At 41.1% G+C, this 18,229-nt stretch overlaps 1 protein-coding gene across 1 annotated transcript; it reads left to right on the top strand.

The window, feature by feature from the left end:
• Positions 1-5,209: 5,209 nt before the first annotated feature.
• On the top strand, positions 5,210-7,403 carry LOC311107978 (mid1-interacting protein 1-like). The gene is made up of 2 exons (XM_084150610.1): positions 5,210-5,293; positions 5,871-7,403. Exon 2 carries the CDS (start codon positions 5,960-5,962, stop codon positions 6,449-6,451), a length of 492 nt encoding a protein of 163 aa, XP_084006736.1. The 5' UTR covers positions 5,210-5,293; positions 5,871-5,959; the 3' UTR covers positions 6,452-7,403.
• The last annotated feature ends 10,826 nt before the right edge of the window (positions 7,404-18,229 follow it).

Here is an 18,229-nt window from a genome sequence, read left to right on the forward strand (position 1 = left end):
CTAAGTCATGTTTTGCAGAGGGGTCAAATACTTATTTCCCTCATTAAAATGCAAATCAATTTATAACATTTTTGACATGCGTTTTTCTGGATTTTTTTGTTGTTATTCTGTCTCTCACTGTTCAAATAAACCTACCATTAAAATGATAGACTCATCATGTCTTTGTCAGTGGGAAAACGTACAAAATCAGCAGGGGATCAAATACTTTTTTCCCTCACTGTATGTGTAATTGTATGTGTGACCGTATGAGTCATTGAGTGAGTGTGTGACTCATATAGTTTAAGAGCAGCACTGGGGCTTGCGAAATATATGTGTTGCTGTCTATAGTGGTAGACAGTAGCCCTAATGTTAAAGTGATTCCTCTGGAGAGATTGATGACCTGGGTTGACCGCCTCGATCATGAAACGTTTTTAGAATAGGCCGAAATTGAAATGGAGATGACGGCCAATGCTGAGTGCTTAAAAGTAACGTGAGGTATATTTGTTCATCCTTAAGGAAATATTTTAAAATGATATCTAAAGAAAAAAGGTTTAACCCGAGGTAGAGGTTTTTACATAGACAAGATTCATGGTACTCATGGCCTATCAGTTGAAGTTGAGTTAGTAGGGAGTGTTGACAGTATGGTTCATGGTATGAATATGTTATTAGTAGCTTCTAGCAGGCACTCTGATAATGCAAACTGTGGCCATCTGAAACTAGTGTGTTAAAGATACAGTCACACAGCTAAACAGACAGATGGGTTGTTTCTGGACCTGATATTTCAGGAAAATTTGCAAAGCACTATACATTTGTCTGATTCTCCAAACATGCAAATCACATGAGAAGCCGAGGTCATTTCCATTCCGCTCCCTCCCCAGCACATCTAGGTTAAAGATAAGCTTCCTGTGGACTTATAGATAAGCCTCTACCAGTGAAAGTGAGTGGTAGTCTACTTGCTTAACTCAAACAGGCTTTAAGAGAAAAGTGTACCAAGAGGGATTGGGACTGATAGACCACACGGCTAGGAATAGCAATAAATGCATAAGATCGTCAACCTGGCTGACATGTTTTCTAATTATTATTAAATAAAACTAATTTCGTGCTAAATATAATCTACTTCTACTACATGAAACCACTGTCAAAGACTGAATCAAGTAGATGTGTTTTGTAGAATGAGGACTCCGAACCAAAAGAGCTGATAAACACCCCCGGATGTGTAAATAACAGATTTCATATTTTGACTATTGATTCTCCCAGGGACAGAAAGTATAGAACGCAAGCTGTACGTCAAATGCAACAGGCCTTGACGATAAAATGAGACTAGTGGAAAGAACTCTGGGATGGCTTAAACTTTAGTAGGTGTTATGGAGGCATCCTGCAGTGCCAGGTGCAGCAAGCTCGATTAAAAAAGGGAAGGGAGGTACATAATTAAGGCCCCCCAAACTAGGAAGATCTATATTTTTGGGATTAAGATTTAGAAGACTGATTAAGATTTAGCCTAGTGAAAACTAACTCAATGTTTATGTTCTTTTCCAGGACTGATGGAATGTCCACTACCAAGTTTTCTGATGAGTTTAACAATGATTTTGTATCTCTCCTTTTGAAATGCTTCCTGAGGCCCGCCGCCTTGGGAGAACAGTTAGGTACCAGAAACCGGCCGTTAAAGGAGCTCCCAATGTAGTAAGGCCTGGCCATTTGTAATTGTTTTGGGATTGCCAAAATTGTTTATTTGCAGTAGCGGGGTTGATTGTTGATTGTGGGGGTCTTCACAGTGGATAAAAAATGAATATTCATACATGCAGCATAACAGACACAATTTCTTACCTGGTCCATTTGAATGACGCATGTTGTAAAAGTGTCACATCCCCTAAGACCATCAAATAAACCCATGGGCTTTTTCTCCACATACTGTATAGTGTATCTAACTCGGGCAAAAAAAATCCTGCTCGCCGGTCATCTCTGACTGTAGCCTACAGCGCATTTTCTATATTAGCGGGTTAGGGTGGGGTGCAGGCCACAGATTTTTACTTTATCACCTATTGTCGGGCGGTTGCAGATGGGTTATTAGCAATTGGGGGCGGGTGCGGGTGAACAAACAGCTGACCCGCGCACAACTAGTGTGGGCTATCCAGATTGCCTCTGACTGGCAAGAACTCACAGGGGGTGTGGCCCAGGGAACACTGTTAGGTCCATTGATCTTCCTTGCAGTTATTGCCAGTGCTGCCAGAGACAATGACAATCGCTGGAAATATATGTTGATGATTTAAATTGTATCCATAATTGTACAGTGGATAATATCTCCACACCAAAAGCAACCTTAACTGATCTAGAAGAAAGGGTCCATATAAGTCACATGGCCCTAAACCCTTTAAAATGCAAGACCCTGTTGGTAACATTTATGAGAAACCCGCCCCCTCCATGTCCCCATATGATTGATGGGATAACCCTGCAAATCTGTCAAAGTGTGTCCTTGTGTGTTTTTTCGTGGCCATGGGTGTGGCCAAATGGTGCGGTCATGGACCTAAACTTTTAGAGGCCCTCCTGTTGGCTGGTGACAAACTGTAGCAGTTTTAAAGGTAATTTCCTGTAATTCTACACATTCTGCCATGGCTTATGCTATCTGAGTGACTCAAACATTATAACAAAATCAATGGGGGTGACAACAATAATCCTTAATGCATCATTTTTTGAATTTTAGATTCTCCCTGATTGTCTAGCTGTTAGTTCTCAAAAAGTATCTTATTTAAAAATGATATAGCCCATCATCTTTTCTACGTACTTTATATCTGGTTTTAGTCATTTAAGTTCACACTGAAAACATTTTTCTATCCCCATTAAAACATTTTTTACTGTTTGGACATAGTTGGCCCGAAAAAAAACTTAGGCGTCCCACCCAATACTTTTCTATGCAGATTAAACCCTGCTAAAATAATCTGCATTGGAAAGACCAAATCGAATCAATGATACGTAAGGTAAACAAAAAGTTTACAAAATATTTAATGTACCACAAATGGACCTGGTAGCCATTTACACAGGCTATGTTCGACCCTGCCTAGAGTATACCCCACCAGCTTGGCACAGCTCCTTGACTCAAGCCTTCTCTGACCAACTCGAGCGCATACAGAAGTGTGCTTGCAGAATCATCCTCGGCATGGCATATCCTGGATACAAGGATGCTCTGATTTCACTATCACTGCCCTTACTCCATGAGCGAAGAGAGAAACTGTGCCTGGACTTTGTCTCCCTGTGGCTGGACTTTGCCGTCTCCCTGTTCCAGTCCCCCTTCAGGGACTGGTTACCCACCTGTCGAGGACAAGTGTCAGATCCACCTGAAGTATCCACCTTCTCTCTATTCCACTGGCCAGGACTGAGAGATATAAAAAGTGACCCATACCCTACCTATGCAAGTTAATCAACAAAACTCTTTCAGTCTCATTAATGTACATATTGCCATGAATTTTACTTGTGATTTAAACTTGAATGTGTTATTGTGTATGCATTGTAATATCCATGTATTTCAGAGTCGTGGACTGCCATGTGGATATCAGTAAAAACTTGACCTCAAACCTTTATTAAATGTAATGTCAAACACATTTTTATACGTTAATTACTTACGTTGGAGCTCTGTCAGAGTGACCATTGGGTTCTTGGTCACTTCCCTGACCAAGGCCCTTCTCCCCGATTGCTCAGTTTGGCTGGGCAGCCAGCTCTAGGAAGAGTCTTGGGGGTTCTTAACTTCTTCCATTTAAGAATGATGGAGGCAACTGTGTTCTTGGGGACCTTCAATGCTGCAGACATTTTTTGGTACCCTTCCCCAGATCTGTGCCTCGACACAATCCCGTCTCGAAGCTCTGCGGACAATTCCTTCAACCTCATGGCTTGGTTTTTGCTCTGACATGCACTGTCAACTGTGGGACCTTATATACACAGGTGTGTGCCTTTCCAAATCATGTTCAATCAATTGAATTTACCACAGGTGGACTCCAATCAAGTTGTAGAAACCTCTCAAGGATGATCATTAGAAACAGGATGCACCTGAGCACAATTTCGAGTCTCATAGCAAAGGGTCTGAATACTTATGTAAATCAGGTATTTCCGTTTTTTATTTTAAATAAATTTGCAAAAGTTTCTAAAAACCTGTTTTCGCTTTGTCATTATGGGGTATTGTGTGTAGATTGATGAGGAAAAACATTAATTTAATCAATTTTAGAATAAGGCTGTAACATAACAAAATGTGGAAAAAGGGAAGGAGTCTGAATACTTTCCGAATGCACTAGATAACCACAGTATCCCAGCAATCACTGCAATGCAATCACTGCTCATAAATAAGCATGCTTTGTTATTATAGTCATATGCTATACAACAACAGCTACTCTGAAAATGCAGAGATTTATAAATATCATGTTTAAATCAATGAAATGCTAATAAAATGCAAAGCACAATCTTATTTTGAGTTATTGCTACCATATTATGCATCTATGCTTGAATTTACCACTCGTTTCAGCATGGATGTTGAAATGAACACCAGATGACAGTATTGTAAAGCCTACCCTTAGTGATTTCTAAAAGGCCATGACTCACACAGAGCCTTTAGAAAATAAACCCCAATTATCCTATGGATCCAATTATCTCACACAATTTGTGGCCAAGGTAACTTTTCAAGTCAGTCCACTTCTGTATTTTCATATGACAGCATGTCATTAATTATTTATGAAGCAAGGGTGTCCTTCCTGGTCTGTGTACACTGAAAACTTTCAAGTATCATAGTTTCAAGTATTGTAGTTAATCATGTCAGCCGTTTCATTGTGTGCTTTTATCTTATTTAGTAGGCCTAGCCTATGAGAGCAAAAGTAGGATAGGACTCGTGATAAATAGGCATATAAGGCCTAAAATAAACTGTAGACTATTACATAATATGCTAATTGTATAATAATAACCATATACAGACACCGATTCACTCATTATGATTTTTGAAACAATGTATCAAGCTTAAAAATACGGTAACACTACTGGGGGTCTTTGTTGGGGACAAGCGCACAAAATAATGTGGTCTCTAACTGGTTTTTATCACTGTCAGTAACCTAAAGTTAACGCCCATTTCCTCAATACTATCCTATTGCGCCATTGATATCGTGAAGGGGGCAAGGTCGTTTTTTTCTAGCCGGCGTGGCCGCTATAAAGGTCCACGTCCCTCGTCAAAAGCAGAGGAAGTCTGTACATACATATTATCATTTCCTTTATACAGGGGGGTGGAGCCTGGCACTTACTGGCGCACCATCAAGAAAGAGTTTGCACAGGTCACCGTTTGATTCAGGTCAGTATTTGTTTTGTTATAGATATACTGTTTATTTGGACGTCCTCAGTTATCTGTAAACATGGCAAGGTCAAATAGATGCTATACAAGACTTAACAGGGAGTGCTAGATGTATGACGTTTTGCTGGTTGTTAGTTACATTGCAGGAACATTTTTGTTTTCCGATAGCGTAGGCTACCTTGCTTCGTTTTAGTGCGGACATTCTATTCTACGTGTCATTGGCAGCCCAAGCCATTGCCTACTCTGGTACACGGAAGTCGGATTAAGCCGTTAAACCCTATATTTATGAAGTGGCTCTTCATTCTGTTCATGCCTCTATTTACTGTTAAGTAGACTATGTAGTGTAGCCACGCTTATTTGACCGGCTGAAAATATCCTACGCAGACCATAGCGGTGCACGCCTTTTGTGGTGCGTTCGCTGCATTCTTAGTAGGCTGATGTGATGGCCTATTATTTAGTAGGCCTATCTATTAGGTTGGCTGTATTCTGTTTCCCAAAGACCCTTGTTATAGCTCTGGGACTTATTTCCTTCATATGTCTGACTTTGTCTCATGGTTTCAATGTTTTATATTTCCAGTGATATTTGGCTCATCAGTCAGCTTACCATCAAACTCTGCCTTGCTCCACCTGTTTCCTACAAACCCAAGTCATCCCAAAACCTCCACAATGATGCAAATTAGTAGTGACCCGGCCAGCAACAAGAACTCTCTCATCAATGTGATGCACCGCTTCATCGCTGCAACCAACAACATGGATGAGACCATCATGGTACCCAGCCTGTTGCGGGATGTGCCCCTGGAGGTGCAGGAGAGCCAGCAGGTTGAGGTGGTGGAGAACAACGAGCCTTCCTACCCTAACAAGCAGAAGGACATGTACGAACACTACCTCCTCCTCAAGTCCATCAAGAACGACATGGAGTGGGGCCTGCTGAAGAGGGAGATGAGCGGTGGGGCCAGCTTCCTGGAAATGGCTGTCAAGCAAGAGGAGCAGCAGTCGATAACTGGGGAGCTCCCTGGTGAAGAGAGTGCCGATCTGGAGGGCCAGTTCCACTACCACCTCAGGGGACTGTTTGGAGTCCTGTCAAAACTCACAGTGCAAGCAGACCACCTCACCAACCGCTACAAGAGGGAAATCGGAGGTGGTAACTTCATGAGATAGGGGTCACATCTGACTGAACTTGGACTGCTTGACTCACAAACACAATGGTGTTATGGGAGACTTAGTGCAACTGACCAGGGCCTGGTGGACTGACCAGGGCCCGGTTTCCCAGGAGCATCTTAAGGCTAAGTTCATTGTTAGAATCATAGGATCCTATGGTTCTAATGATGAACTTAGCCTAAAGATTATTTTGGGAAACTGCGCCCTGAGCTACTTGAGGACTTCTTTCAATCCTGTCTTGAGTAGTGACATACCACCCCCTCTCCCGTCCCTTGCTTCCCAAAGCTCCACTAATCATACATTTAAACCAATCTGATTGACACCTGCACATGTTCCTGAATGTGTAAGGTCATGATTTCTGATTCGTTAAACTGTGCATTGTAAGTTTATCGGGTTTTGACATTTCATGCTTATTGGCCGTTTACAGAGTTTTTGGTATCGTATTTGGAGTCTAGTTGAATCATGGCTCTGGTAGATGAACAAACTTCCTGTAGTCTTCATTTCAAGTCCAAACATTCATTTATGTGTATTCACTTGTATGGAACTGGGTGTCTGTATGCCATGTGTTTCGGAAATGTCTCTAAAAAGGTTTGACTGCAGGAGTATTTAGAATGCTGGTTGTTCTGTCCCTCCTTAAAACGTAAAGCACACTTTAGCATCTGGGCTTGTTTTTAAGGGCCTTTTTTATTTAAAAAAAAAAGTGTAATTATGTATTCATGTCTCCCTGATGAAACAACATGCTGTGCCTTGAATTTTTAACTCATTCAAGTCCTGCTCTGATGCCCATCCTGTCCACCTTGTCTGACTGGTATAAAAAATGACAACCTACCCTTTTTGGAGTGACGGTATTGTAACGCCACTATTCCTTTCTATGTATTGTCCTTGGCTATTTCAATTTTTATATTGAGCACAAATGCAGTACAACTATTAAATAAAGACTTAAACTCCTGTTTGTAAGCTTCAGTTCAAATTTGTGTGCAGCTAATGTCTTAACTTCAAGGAGAGGTATTGAATAGAATTGCTAAGGCTCAATGGCCATACCCTTTTCATACTTGTAGTTTCGGCCCTGCTTTAGTTGTCTGTCTATATAGCCTAGGCTCTTGCTTGGTCTGAATTCCAAATGTTGCTTCAGTTACTTGCTGATGTTCGTTGCAGATTCCTGGTAAGACTAAGGGATCTCCTTCTGACATGCTATAACATGAGCACTGATTTTTGTACCCCAAAGTACAATTGCTGTAATCTTCCATTACAATAAGGCTCTTTGAGAGTTTAAAATAAGAACTGCAATCATTTGTAAAATCAACACAAAATATATATATAGGCAGGTCCAAAATCATTGATAAAGCTGAGCAAAAAAGACTAAAATAAATAATACAGACACTGAGCTATATTGAATGCTCAGAAAATGTGGAGAATCATATTTTATTAAGGGTCAGGGTGCTGGAGTATTGAAAACAAGGGTGGCAATAACCTTGACGCCTATCTCTTAAATCACATTTTAATTGTCACATGCGCCGAATACAACAGGTGTAGACCTTACCGTGAAATGCTTACTTAAGCCATTAACCAACAATGCAGTTCAAGAAATAGAGTAAAAAATGTATTAAGTAAAGTAACACAAAATTACATAATGTGGCTATATACGGTACCGGTACCGAGTCAATGTGCGGGGGTACAAGTTAGTCGAGGTAATTTGTAAAGTGACTATGCATAGATTATTTGTATTACTTAAACAAAATCTCATCCTCTGAGTATTTGTTTTGAGCATACAATATAGCTCAGTATTTGTATTTATTTTATAGTATTTTTTGCTCATCTTTATCAAAGGTGGCAATTTTAGACCTCATATCTGTATCTATGCTTGATGTGTATCAAACACAAATGATCCATATGGCTTCCTCAAACGGCCATCTCCCACCTCCATCACCCTCTCAACCCCTTCCCTTAGCAACAGCTCCACCAACAGCAGCCAATAGGGTAACAATGCTTTTTTTTCTCTCTCAAAGGCACAGCAGTGATTAAAAGATTGCAGAGGGCTTCCAGGGGTAGTGGAGGACGGAGAGGGACAGGAGGGGTGAAAGAGCACTGCTAAAAAGGTTGCTCTGACCTAACACAAAGCACGTTGGGGCATGAAAGGCTCAAGTATTAGGCTATGCCTACGAGAGCACATTTATATAAAGCTGGGTCCCTGAGTCTTCTCTGTAGATGCTCTCAATGTATGCCGGGAAATATCCGGACAACAAAATCACTGTAGCAAAGTTGGTCAATCCTTCAGCCCACTCAAGTGAACTGGGTCAACCACAAATTGTGGGACAGCTGGTCAGGCTGTTGATATGAATGGAAATTGGGTTTCTTCACGTTACGCCCCACGACTGTTGGCTATCAGAGAGGATAAGTTGCCTGTGTGCGGGAGACACATTTTAGCACCATTTATTGATATAGTCAATGGACTGATCACTCAAATGGAGATTATTGTTGACCTTTGTCTGTGGAGCGTGACTGGATTAATACAAAATGGGGTTAATTTCTTAGTCAATTCAGGATGAGAACTGAAATTAAATTAATGAATTGAAAATGACTTTAAATAATTAAAAGTGTTTTTTAATAGCATAATATCTGAATCCCTTTCCTAAATGGCATGAGGCCCCTATAGTCATGTTGCTCAGCACTGACCGTTTGGGCCAACTAAATGTCTTCAGAAACTCTATACAGCAAAGGGGTACGATCGCACTCATTGTCTCTCAGATTTGAGTAAGTTTCACATGGTGTGGTTGTGATACATTTCACCATGGTCTGTCAGCAATTGTGACATGATTATGAACCAAGAGTCACGTTTGAAAACACTGCAATATTTGTTGTCTACATATGGTCTGTGAGTGTCCAACAAATGCAGCAACTGTTGAATGCAGTAACAAAGCCATCTATAAGTAACGGCAAGAAAATTGGCTATACAGTTGAAGTCGGAAGTTTACATACACCTTAGCCAAATACATTTAAACTCAGTTTTTCACAATCCCTGACATTTAATCCTAGTAAAAAGTCCCTGTTTTAGGTCAGTTAGGATCACCACTTTATTTTAAGAATGTGAAATATCAGAATAATAGTAGAGGGAATTATTTATTTCAGCTTTTATTTCTTTCATCACATTCCCAGTGGGTCAGAAGTTTACATACACTCAATTAGTATTTGGTAGCATTGCCTTTAAATTGTTTAACTTAGGGTTTCGGGTAGCCTTCCACAATAAGTTGGGTGAATTTTGGCCCATTCCTCCTGACAGAGCTGGTGTAACTGAGTCAGATTTGTAGGACTCCTTGCTCGCACACGCTTTTTCAGTTCTGCCCACACATTTTATATAGGATTGAGGTCAGGGCTTTGTGATGGCCACTCCAATACCATGACTTTGCTGTCCTTAAGCCATTTTGCCACAACTTTGGAAGTATGCTTGGGGTCATTGTCCATTTGGAAGACCCATTTGCGACCAATCTTTAACTTCCTGACTGATGTCTTGAGATGTTGCTTCAATATATCCACATAATTGTCCTTCCTCATGATGCCATCTATTTTGTGAAGTGCACCAGTCCCTCCTGCAGCAAAGCACCCCCACAGCGTGATGCAGCCACCCCGTGCTTCACGGTTGGGATGGTGTTCTTCGGCTTGCAAGCAACCCCCTTTTTCCTCCAAACATAACGATGGTCATTATGGCCAAACAGTTCTATTTTTGTTTCATCAGACCAGAGGACATTTCTCCAAAAAGTACGATCTTTGTCCCCATGTGCAGTTGCAAACCGTAGTCTGGCTTTTTTATGGCGGTTTTGGAGCAGTGGCTTCTTCCTTGCTGAGCGGCCTTTCAGGTTATGTCGAAATAGGACTCGTTTTACTGTGGATATAGATACTTTTGTACCTGTTTCCTCCAGCGTCTTCACAAGGTCCTTTGCTGTTGTTCTGGGATTGATTTGCACTTTTCGCACCAAAGTACGTTCATCTCTAGGAGACAGAACGTGTCTCCTTCCTGAGCGGTATGATGGCTGCGTGGTCCCATGGTGTTTATACTTGCGTACTATTGTTTGTACAGATGAACGTGGTACTTTCAGGCGTTTGGAAATTGTTCCCAATGATGAACCAGACTTGTGGAGGTCTACAATTTGTTTTCTGAGGTCTTGGCTGAGTTCTTTTGATTTTCCCATGATGTCAAGCAAAGAGGCACTGAGTTTGAAGGTAGGCCTTGAAATACATCCACAGGTACACCTCCAATTGACTCAAATGATGTCAATTAGCCTATCAGAAGCTTCTAAAACCATGACATCATTTTCTGGAATTTTCCAAGCTGTTTAAAGGCACAGTCAACTTAGTGTATGTAAACTTCTGACCCACTGGAATTGTGATACAGTGAATTATAAGTGAAATAATCTGTCTGTAAACAATTGTTGGAAAAATGACTTGTGTCATGCACAAAGTAGATGTCCTAACCGACTTGCCAAAACTATAGTTTGTTAACAAGAAATGTGTGGAGTGGTTCAAAAACGAGTTTTAATGACTCCAACCTAAGTGTATGTAAACTTCCGACTTCAACTGTATGTCCTTGATACTCGACCCTTGATACTGGTATTTTATTTTACTTCTGCTCTTTTTTTCTCAACACTTTTTTGTTATTGTTGTTTTATTTTACTTTTTATTTAAAATAAATGCATTGTCGGTTAAGGGCTGTAAGTAAGCATTTCACAGTAATGTCTACACCTGTTGTATTTGGCGCATGTGGCAAATATTTTTTTATTTATTTGATTTGGTGTCGAGGTTACGGAGATGAGTGATTTGCCAGCTCTCTCTCTCTCTCTCTCTCTCTCTCTCTCTCTCTGCGAAGGGGAATGGATGCAGTGCAATGTGACCAAGGGGGAATTGGATAGGGGAGCGACACTGATGAACACATGAGAGTGTCGGTGTTGCAAGACCCCTCTGAGTCTCTATAAATTGTGAATCTGTTGCCCATGCCGTGGGTCAGCGTGCGACGGCGTGATCACTGACACTTGGCAGGGAGAGGTCCCGTTGATTGGCCCATCTCAGCAAGCTGCCCCAGCCATGCCCCCTATGTCCTGCTGGTATTTCTGAAGTGTTCAACTGCTGGCACGGGCTAGACATTTAACCACACAGCCACACAGATAGGTCTCTCAGATAACAATCTTGTATGTATGGCCAAATCAAATGGATGACCTGACCTGGATGGGTGCTGAAGGTCAATTTGTTGAGTTGAGTTCAATAGGAGATTTTACACTAGAGGCCCTTACTGAGTTGCACAGCTTTGGTGTCTATCTTAAACTGATTGGCATGGCCTGTTTCTGGTTTTATCAACTGCTTGCTCAGGTAGGTCCCCGCCTTAATATGGCAACAGTGCTGCTCCAAGAGCAAACACCTGCATACCGAGTATGTTTGCTTGAAACATACTGGCGTGCTTGAATGAAACATCCAAGTTCACAGAGAGTAATAGCAAAAAAACACATCTGGTCTTTGGAGTCCATTGGTCAACCAGCAAGTAAACAGGTCATTCTAATTGGAATGACCTGTTTTTAGTGTTCCTTTGTGTTGTAATGTATACAGCCTGGCTGTCTTGTGTTAGTGTTTCTAGGCATTGCTATTAAGTAAAATAACGTAGCTGGATATTCTCACACAACAGCCTTACAATACCCTGACTTGTACTGCACAGTCTTATGAGAACCAGCATGCTCTATCAAGTCATTACTAACATTCCTGGCAATGGGAACATCTCTTAAATGGTGAAAAGACTTTGGAAGACAAAAGGCCAAGGAAATTGCAGGGAGTTTCCCTCCCTTACAAAGGTGGCTAGTTATCAATCTGTATAATGGCTTTAGCCATGAAAAGTGCCTGTCCTTGAACTATGCTCATAAAGGCACTTTTTACTCTTAATGCAGTTTAAGCCTTTATGCTAGAAATTGACTGATCATTGTCTCAGGTTTCTGATTATGTTAATCAATTTAGTTAACTACGCATAGTGGTTGATAATACAAAATAAATTCTGCATAATAATTTCAAAGGATGCTAAGCAATGCATGATTTGAGTCAAATCATGCATTGCTTAGCAATCTCATCTATGCTTTTCTCAGTGATCAATCTTTCGCATGCCATATTTTTAAAACAAAGCAACCCTACTGCTTTATCAGTAAAAAGGTGGAGAAGGTCGTCTTTGCTCAATTTACTCGGATTGGCTGTAAATCTTTTGTTCTAGCAGCCTGGGAAGCAGCTGTGGAGTCGGGAACACTGTGTTCTCCATTTGGGCAGATGCTTTCCCACTGAGCTCCTTCAGTGCCCAGCCAGGCCCCCAAACCCTCTCCCTACCCTCCCTCTGCCTTTATAGGGGCTGGGCTGTGCCAGGCCCTTCTTGTACCAGCTCAATCCTCAGCTCTGTGTGTGTGTGTATGTGTGTGTGTGTGTGTGTGTATTCGTGGTAAATTAGCTACAGTGAACACAAGCCTATAGATATTGAGTTTCTTAATGGTCAGTAAACAAGACAAGTAAATCAAATCATGGGTTTTAAAAGTTTCCTTTGGGGGGGAAGAAACATTAGTTTGTCTACAGGGGGAATCTGGTCTCTGGCTTATGTGTATATACCCATAGGACAGGAGGAGATCCACCCAGATCTATCTCTTATCTGAGCGTTCAGTATTCATTGTTAACACAGCATCAACCCATTCAGGTGAGTAGGAGCTTGGCCTCTCTCCTGCCTTGGACAGACTTAGCATGATCAGTATGCCTGCTCCGTGCAGAACGTATAGGCGTGGAATGTTGGAGCTTACATAACAGGCAAGTGGGCGTGGAGCCCAGCTGGCTCTGCTAACAGCCAGTGTCTGACACAGAGTGTCTCTCACAACGCACTGACGGCCCACTCAGCCCTGTACACACCACAGCTCTATCAGCTTGATCTAATTAGGTCAATAAGATATCCTTGTTTTCACTGGTATTGTGTACCTACGTTCATCCTATGTCAATTCTGTACTGTATGTGAGGTAAATATACCAGACTACAGTAGATATGCATGGAATGTATTCTGTTGTTTAAACTCAGTATTTCCCAGGGTTATCTTTGCCCACCACATATATCTATAGCACAAATGTCTTTGTTTTCTACTAGGAATCAGCTTACAGTAATTGTCAGGTGATAAGCATCAGTTTTGCTGGCCTTTCAACCCCCATGTAGAGGAGAGCTGTTCTCAGTGACAGAGCCTGGAGGATACAGAGACAGATTAAAAGGCTGAGTTCTCCACAGGTCAGAGCTTGCATCCATCCTTGGCGGGGAAATTTCAATTAATCTAATCTGCAAGACAAGGACAAGACAATGGCAACGGCTATGTGTGTGCACGGTGCAAGTCAGCGATTCCACCATGAGCTCTTCCACAAGACAAGACCTGAACTCTCACTGCAGACTCACTTTTCCCCTTGTAAGATAACCCAAATCAAGGGAGGTGTTGAGCTCTCTCCTCCACATACAATACCTTATATTCTATAAAACACAATCAAGTCATTTTAAGGATTCAAACCAGCATTAATAGTCTAGCTGTTACAGAATAATGCTGCTATAAGTAGCACATGAGATTTTAAAATAAATGTGGGTAACTTGCTCCATCGATACATGAATTAAATAAAGTTATAAAGTTCAACAGTGCATCTGTGATCCATGACCTGCAAGTGGTGTCTAGACTATAAAGAGCCTACTGTAGACGTGCTGATTGATTGTCTGAATGCAACAGTCTGGCCAAGGCCGGTCAATTACAGTGTGAAATCTGATGTGGAAATATATGTGACAGGCCGTTACTCTCCCTCCAAAGTCTCCTGATATATTTAGCCCTCAGGAGCTTAGAGTATGTGTCCGTTAAGTCAACGATAGCAGCAGATTAACTAGCTAGCATTGGAGGTCAGAGTATTAATACCTGCAATGATGAGCAACAGTGTCATCTTTGCATTGCTCAGCATGTCTGTCTGTGAACTGCTCGTGCATTGCTTAGCAAGACTCTGGAGTAGCCGATACTCTGAAACATGAAATATTTCTGAAATTATTCATTCATGACGAGGATGATGGCTAAGATGCTTTTTTATGTGGTTTATACTTGTACGGAAGTTCAAAACAACCCCTTCATACAACCCCTTAGATGAAATGGCAAAAATATGAAGTATATTTCTAATTTCAATAATTGGTAAAGTAATACATCAAAATAAGATGGCAATAAGCAGTTTCGTTACAAATCATGAGTCAAGGAATATTTTCGACTACAAATACAACTTTCACTCATGTTCTCATTTGCTAGATTTTGACTTTCACATTCATGTTCTCAATTACAATAACTGGTGAAGTAAAAAGAATGGTTGAAAACCAGAGAACTATACAGTAAGTGTCCGCTGTAGCATATTTAAGATTCTGGGCATCATGGAGTGTTCCTCAGCAGAGTGATGTGGTAAGTCACTTTGAATGGGAAACGGGTGAAAAGGGAGTATTCTAGGCTAAGTTCTACAGACAAGCCAAGTGAACAGGACCTCCCCTTTGTGGGTTTTAAAGAAGGCTGTTGCATAACCCAAGGCTTGGTGAAAAAAACCAACAGACAACCTCCTTGAACCTTGAGAAAGCAGGCAAAAGGGAAGGGGTTGAGGAAGTCCACAAGAAGGGAGCCTGAGGAACATTTGGGAAAACAGGTTTACCTCGTGTGGAAGAACATGCAAATATTTCTGAAAGAATTGTCAACAGCGTGCAGCTGCAGGGAAAGACTCCTAACATGATTAGAATATTGTTTGCAGAGATAACTGGAGTGTTTGCAACATTTTTAAATGTTCCAGAATTAATTTGTTGATGGTATTAATGTAATGTGTTATTTTGACAAGGGTGTGATATTATCAGTTTAATTCAGAGTAAGAATGAGGCCATTGCGCTGATGTAACAGTCCATTGTTCCCCTCCCCCTAAAGCTTGACTGATATATCACATCATCTTCTCTATAAAAGCTATCCATTCTGTCAACACGGTCTGCATATAGGAACAATGCAAAACCACTGCGTGCCCTCTGCGCTCTCCCTTCTTCCTATTTTCCATGTTAGTCAGTCAGCAGGTCTTGTAGAGACTTGCCCTCGTTTTAAACCAATCAGAATTCACTGCCCTAGAACAACAGATGGCCAATGAACGCAGCAGGATCCCAGGGGTTTGGTGAATGGGTGGTTCTCAAATCTGGATCCATGTATGATGTCATGACACTCAATTTACAGGGCTATCAGCAGCCTAGCCTTCCACCTTTGTCAAAGCATTCAAATGTATACAATCTTTGGCATCCAATTGCCAGATTTTTGATAATCACTTACACAATATGGATATTGTAAATATATAAAGTATGATTGTACAGAAAACACCATTTTCAAAGCAGTTGAGCATATATAATTATTATCACACATCTTTATATCATTGCTTGTACGTACCCCTAGCCTATAACAATTAAGGGTTCACTCTTGGAACAGTAATATCTGTAAGGAACTTGCTATCTAGAAGGAACTGATTGACCCTAGCTCTGCCAGACTGTACAGAAGAAGTGCTGCAGAAGTGCTGAACTATAGTAACCTTGGGGGTTGCAAAGTGTACAAAATGTATAATGGGGCCCCCCAATGAGGGGCTTGTTCTTTTGGTATGTCAGTGTGTCATGTTTTAGCCATGCTGGCTACTGAATCTGTGTGTTGACATACATGTAGGGCTAGGTTTTCAAAAGCTTCTCACATGTCTTGTAATTTTTGCTCGGTGACCCACACCTTTTATGACTTCATGAGATATGCTATCATAGCGTAGTTGTAGGTCAATATTTCCTGTATTACATCCCTGGAAACCTAACCAGGATGACATCCAGGCTGTCAGATGCACCTAGCGTCTGGAAAAGCACCCTTGGAGACAATAATAATATAATAATAATAATATGAGAGACAATGAAAGGAACACATACAGTGAGAGGAACACATACAGTGAGAGGAACACATACAGTATGACAGGGAGATTTTAACGGGCAGCTTTAGCTACACCCCGCTGGCACCCTGATACTTGCAAGCTTCCAAGCATACCATGCAAACATGACATGTCAATATTTCCTTTCTGCAAGGAGCAAGACAGATCAGGTGAAGGCACACATTTAATTTATAGAAACACTGTCTCAATGGTCTATCCCAGGAGTATTCAACTGTTACCCAACGAGGTCCGGAGGCTGCTGGCTTTCTGTTCTAGCTGATAATTAATTGCACCCATCTGGTGTCCCAGGTCTAAATCAGTCCCTGATTAGAGGGGAACAATGAAAAAATGCAGTGGCACTAGCTTCGAGGTCCAGAGTTGAGTTTGAAGGGTCTATCCTATACTTTTGATCTCAGAGATCTCCCATTATGCTACACTAATGACATAGTTCAACTCTGTTTGGGACAGCCCCAGGATAGATCATTCTATAACAGGGCTCTCCAACCCTGTTCCTGGAGAGCTACTGTCCTGTAGATTTTAGCTACTACCCTAATCTAACACGCCTAATTCTAATAACTAGCTGGTTGATAATCTGAAACAGGTTAGTTACAACTGGGGTTGGAGTGAAAACCTTCAGGAGCGTTGCTTTCAAGGAACAGGGTTGGAGAGCCCTGTTCTATATAGATGTCTCATGCGTTGGCCACTTTGGCACAGGTGGCATATTTGTGCAACGCATAGCTTGATCACAACTACCCCATCATTTGTAACTGCGACTAATTCCCCATGTTTCTCTGTCAACACGATGCCATCTGGTGGAGAATCTATCTTTATAATAGAAATGCATAAGAGATGACTCTTGATCTTGGATACTCCGTTTTTCAAAGAGTGTTCTAAAATGACCTATAATTACGCATTTATTATGTTATGCAGAATTATATGATCATCATCAGCAGCGGTAAATACAAGTATTTTCAATTGCAAAAACAAAACCCACAGTTAAATAAAAATGAGTGGTGATACACCAAGCAAGCAAGACGGCCGTGAATTGACGCAGGTAGGCTTCTACACTTTGCATCCCTCTGGGTTTACAGATTTATGGCACTAGACTGCTTCACTAGTTCTCTATTGTGGAGATCATAAAATCCTTATCACAGCACCATGCTGGGGTTTGAGTCATACTGTGTACCTTTGAATTTCCTACGAAGATGGATTTTCCTTGACAGTGCAAGTTCTGTACAATATTTCAGAGAAGTTAATCTAATTTACAGTGGGCTTATTTAGGCTATTAAAAACGGTTTATTGGACATCATGGGTATTAGGCTGATGATAAGATTGGATAGGTTACATACACCTCTTCAAGAGGTCGATTTATCACCAGTCAGAGGATTATGACCAAGTTCCAGCTAACATTCGTGTGCCCCGCACCACACCTATCCATCTGTCTGCCTTTAGACTTACACAATACGGTCTAAAATGTAAAAGGTTGCTGTAAGCTTCATCTTAAAATGAGCTCAGAGCAACTTACTGAAAATACAATATACCCAGATAGCACATAACGTTCTGAGAACCATATGTTTCTTAGAGTTTAGTGAGAGCGTGGTTGTCCTACGGTTACTTCGCATACAACCTTCCCACAACTTTCTGGGAATGGTGCAGGATAGTTGCTTGGCACATTCTCAGCACATTTTCTTGGTATTTATTACTTTAACAGAACGTTTCCTTAAAGTTCAAACATAATTTAATTTAAATGTTGATAATGTTCTAGGAACGTTCTCCAACTGGTTTGATATTGGGAATGTTCTCAAAT

This window comes from Coregonus lavaretus (genome assembly GCF_964263955.1).
Source record: "Coregonus lavaretus genome assembly, chromosome: 32".
NCBI classification, from domain to species: domain Eukaryota; kingdom Metazoa; phylum Chordata; class Actinopteri; order Salmoniformes; family Salmonidae; genus Coregonus; species Coregonus lavaretus.

Coding starts and splice junctions, on each gene's coding strand:
- LOC311107978 (XM_084150610.1), top strand. CDS start 5,960: ATGATGCAAATTAGTAGTGACCCGGCCAGCAACAAGAACTCTCTCATC.